Here is a 4,691-nt window from a genome sequence, read left to right on the forward strand (position 1 = left end):
ATACAAATGCAAAAAATAACAGCCTCAAAAGATGCACAGGAGGGTGAGAGAAAAATGAAAAGAGAAAGGGAAGAATAAATATGAAGCGACTGAAATGAGCAGGGGAAAATAGTTTTGTTTCTATTGTTTATATATAGTTGGGTAAATACACGAAACATATTGTTTAGTTTTGTATAATATATTTTATAATGTATTATCATATAAAACTAACTCTCCAGGACACGTGCCGTTGAAAAAAGTACAACACTACACAAAAACATCACTCGTCCTAAACAATGCAGTTTCAGCATCGAACAGGCGTGCGGCCTTTCAATCTTTTAAAATGGAACGAACTCACCGGTAAATATGCAATGCATTCTGAGTCCAGTGTCAAGTTCACAACTTGAAATGACGACAAACAGCACAAGTACAACGACGCGAACAATGTGGCCTGTTACCACCGACTAGCATCGCACGACGAAATTGTACGCGAAATGTTTTTGCCTCTAGTACCTACTCGAAATGACAACAAACACGAACATAAAGACGCGGACAATGTGGTCTTCCTTCGCAAGACAATCGTGGAAACACTAAGATTTGCGGTTTCCATTAAAACGGTTGTCTAGCGTCGTTTTTGACATACTAAAATTGGGAGTAAAATCAACAGTCATCCAGTGGAATCCTATAATTCAAACAACTTGAACTGTGAGAAAGTGCGAAGAAGGTATTGCTGATTGCCAATGCACACATGTTGAACAGGCTAACTTATTGGTGGCACACTGTCAATATTGCTCTACAGGGTTTTTCTTCTGATGTATTGATGCAATACGATACTGCACTTTATACTCCGCCGCTGGATGTCAGAATAGAGACTGTTTAAGCCGCACCCCTTGGTGAACCGACGTTCAGAACACACCTTTATAAACTCACTGAAACAGCTGAGTACAACAATATTCAGGGCACACAACACTTAGCTGATGCTCAATATCAGTGGTATAATAGCACCCTGAAAATGTGAGATAGGAGCTAACGAGGACGAAAGCTATGCTGGATGCTTCTAAATTTTCTGAAATTTCCTCAAAGCATTATTTACAAAAGATTTAGAAAAAACCTTGGCATATGAAAGTAAAAAATTTGATTCTAGATCGACCACGTCAAACATAATCTTACTCATCGTTCCCATGTTCAATGTTGTTCCAAGTAATGGAATGACTTCCGCTTCCACACAAGCTATTCCAATGTAGTAACTAGCAACAATTATAAGTACATAACTAACAAGGTACCGCCGCGGGGAAAACGCATCCTATTAAATGCTGACGTCCTCGGTATAGCACTCATGTTAGCATGTATCCCTGAACCACTCCTGTTGAATATTCATCATTTAATCAAAGAGAAAGTGGGTGATGCATTCTGGTGCCTGGTGCAGTCTACCAGTTAGTCTGTCAGCCATCGGTCAGTCATGGCAGCAAGATCCCTGCATCGGCAGGATTCGAAATCTTCGGCAAAGATTCTTTTGCAGGAGTACTGTTCAAACAGTTCCATCCACGGAGTTCGGTACTTCAATCGGGAGGGTCAATCCTGGTGTGAAAGCGGTTGGTGGATAGTAGTGTTCCTCCTATCGGTGGGCAGCTGTGGGTATCTGATTAACAAAGTCTACCAAAAATGGGACGAAACGCCTGTCATAGTGAGTTTCCACGAAAAAACGACTCCAGTATGGAAGATTCCATTCCCAGCAGTGACTATTTGTCCACGTACGAAATGGTCCAGCAGTTGGCTTAATTTTTCCGAACAATACGATGTTATCATGTCGGATGGGATTGATGCTACAAATAGGTAAGTGTCGATGTTGATAAATTTGTTATGTGGGATCATATGATGTACTGCTTTCAGAACGGATGAGATATTGGCGTTGATGCAACTTTGTGACAGAACATTTATGACATCGAGTAGAAATCGATTTAAGTCTTTTCCGAACAAAACAACCAACGAATCTTACGTCGACTTGATGAAAGCCATGCCGGTTCCATTTAACACAGATCATTTCTCCTGCCATTTTGCGGGAGAACCAATCGATTTTGACTTCTTTTTCAGAAAAACACTCACCGAAGAAGGTTTATGTTACACATTCAATGGACTCTCATCTGAAGATTTGCTTAAAGTCAAAACCGATCCTGATTTGTTTGCAAAGAAAAGATCTCCACATTGGACGCTCGACAGTGGTTACTCCAGTGAGGCAAACCTTTTGTCTTATCCGTACCGTTCAATTGGACCTGGAGCACTCGCTGGACTCTCTGTAATGCTCGTAGCGCAAGAGAAAAATTTGGAGTACGGATGTAGTGGACCCGTACAAGGGTATAAGGTTCTTCTTCATTCCCCGGCCGATTATCCTCAAATGACCAATCGATACATCCACATTCCTCTGGATCAAGAGGTGATGATTGCCGTAAAGCCGCAGATGATCCAAAACTCTCGTAAATTGGAATATTACCCACCGGAGAGAAGGCAATGTTATCTTAGTTGCGACAGAAGTCTACGATTTTTTCGCGTCTATACTCAAGATAATTGCAATCTGGAGTGTTTGACCAATTACACGATGATGCGCTGTGGATGCGTTCGGTTCTCGATGGTTCGTAGCGAGGACATGCCCGTGTGTGAGACCAATCAAATCAGTTGCATGCAGGATGCCGAGACGGAATTGTTGGAAATGGGAGTGCTGGACGACGAGAACGAAACTAATTTTCATACCGAGTGCGATTGCATGCCAGGTTGTACTTCGGTGGACTATGACGTTGAAATTACTCAGAATGAATTTGAAATAGTTGAGTGGGCTGTTGCTTACGGAGAAAAAAGAAAGGATTTCGACGGGTAAGTATGTTTTTAGCGTTCTTGGCATATCTTGGATTGAATCATTCCCCATTGCAGAGTATACGCAGCCCATCTTAAAATCTACTACAAAAACGCACAGCTAATGAAACAGAAGCGCAGTGAGCTGTACGGCATAACGGATTTCCTGGCAAACTGTGGCGGTTTGTTAGGACTTTGCTTGGGAGTAAGTTTGCTGAGTTTGGTAGAGCTTTGCTACTATTGCTCTGTGCGTCCGCTGATGTTGTGGAAAAAATGGAAACAGGAGCCGACGAAAGTGGATAACATTGGCCTTCCCGAAGTGTGTTTGCTTTCTACGTCCGAAATCATGAAGCAGAATGTGAGAAACTCTGGAATTTATTGATTGAAATTCTATTGAAAGCGTTTATACGTCGTTCATTATTGATGAATCATGTCCAAGTAGTTTAATTATCGTAGTAAAATATTTCGACTTACACAGGAACCTTGGAGCTTAGAACAGTTTTAGGAAATTAACGTAGTTCTGCACAGAAGCATCTTCTTGAACAAGATTAATTACTTTAGAGTAATTAGAATTAGCGTAATTACAGATTAAAATATATAACAGATAAACAAATGCTTAATCTTAGCACCTTTGAATGATCATTTCAAGATAAAAGGCGTCTCCTGTATAGATAAACATATCTTTATCAAGAACTTCACATTTTTAATTAATCTTTAATGCATGGAATTAATCTTTGATCCATGGAACTTATAGCTTTTTCGCATATTTGCATAAATGTAAATTGATCTCATGATAAATCTGAATAAAAATATAAATAATGAAATATCCCGTTTCAGGATGTTGACCATGTTGTAAAAACTCATAATCATTACCGAATACTTTATAACTTCTCAATATTGATAATGTAATACCACATTCACTATACAAAGGACACGGGATATACCACAACAGATCAAATATTGGTCGCAGTGGTGATGCTCCGTACAGAGAAAAAAAAGATCCAAAAAATAACATCACATGCGATGTAAATTGTTTTTTTTTGCGTTCATATATACAACAGTAACAGAGAATAATACTTTTTTTTATTAGGAGCAGGGCAAAGCCCCTGAGAGTGAAGATTTCAAAACATCATATTCCTCTTCTCCCAAAGGCATAAAATCTCCTCTTCTTTTCAAAAAACATATTTACAATTCATATGCACTTTCAGTGAGAAGGACTCTTTTAAGGAAGTGCGGTTTGCTACAGTAAACTATATAAGCCTAGGAACTAAATACTAATATTAACATCTAAGAGCAAGTTCAGGTGTGTTAGGATGACTCAAAGTTTCTGGATGGAACCGGGTATAACTATGTTCCACCTTGCACCGTCTAAGCTGTCGATGGCTGTCAAGACCGTTGTTTCCAGCTGACGGGATTGACGTACCAACCAAGTATCCAGCGTACGATAGATGACCAATATTGTAAGGGTAATCTGGAAGCGTTAATAGACTCCGTTACGGGCGTAGTATCACTGGCTACGGCCAGACATATACCAGGTTATGTTACCTAACAGGGAAACTGGTGCTACCCCTGGCCGAGCATGTTGGTAATGAGGATACAGAAGACAATCTCTGACCGGGTGACGAGATGCACTCTATGGTCGGGCGACGGAGGCGCATCAGTTTTAGACCGCAGAAAATCCTTCGGAAGACGGCGAAGTAAGCTGGAGCTTTCATCAGCTTGGATCAGCTTTATAACGGATGATTCAAGCTCTTTTGATTGGTCGAGGCTTGGGTCGAGGTAATTGATTCTGACAAGGTTACTGGCGCTACCTCTGGCCATTTGGAAAAATGCGTAGTACATATAGCTGGTGAACAACAGGACATCGG

General features: G+C 40.5%; 1 protein-coding gene across 1 annotated transcript; it reads left to right on the top strand.

The window, feature by feature from the left end:
• The first annotated feature begins 1,297 nt into the window (after positions 1-1,297).
• On the top strand, positions 1,298-3,583 carry LOC109408371 (pickpocket protein 28-like). The gene is made up of 3 exons (XM_019681674.3): positions 1,298-1,812; positions 1,870-2,844; positions 2,902-3,583. Exons 1-3 carry the CDS (start codon positions 1,439-1,441, stop codon positions 3,203-3,205), a joined length of 1,653 nt encoding a protein of 550 aa, XP_019537219.2. The 5' UTR covers positions 1,298-1,438; the 3' UTR covers positions 3,206-3,583.
• Positions 3,584-4,691: the final 1,108 nt, after the last annotated feature.

Source organism: Aedes albopictus, chromosome 3, assembly GCF_035046485.1.
Source record: "Aedes albopictus strain Foshan chromosome 3, AalbF5, whole genome shotgun sequence".
Lineage (NCBI taxonomy): Eukaryota > Metazoa > Arthropoda > Insecta > Diptera > Culicidae > Aedes > Aedes albopictus.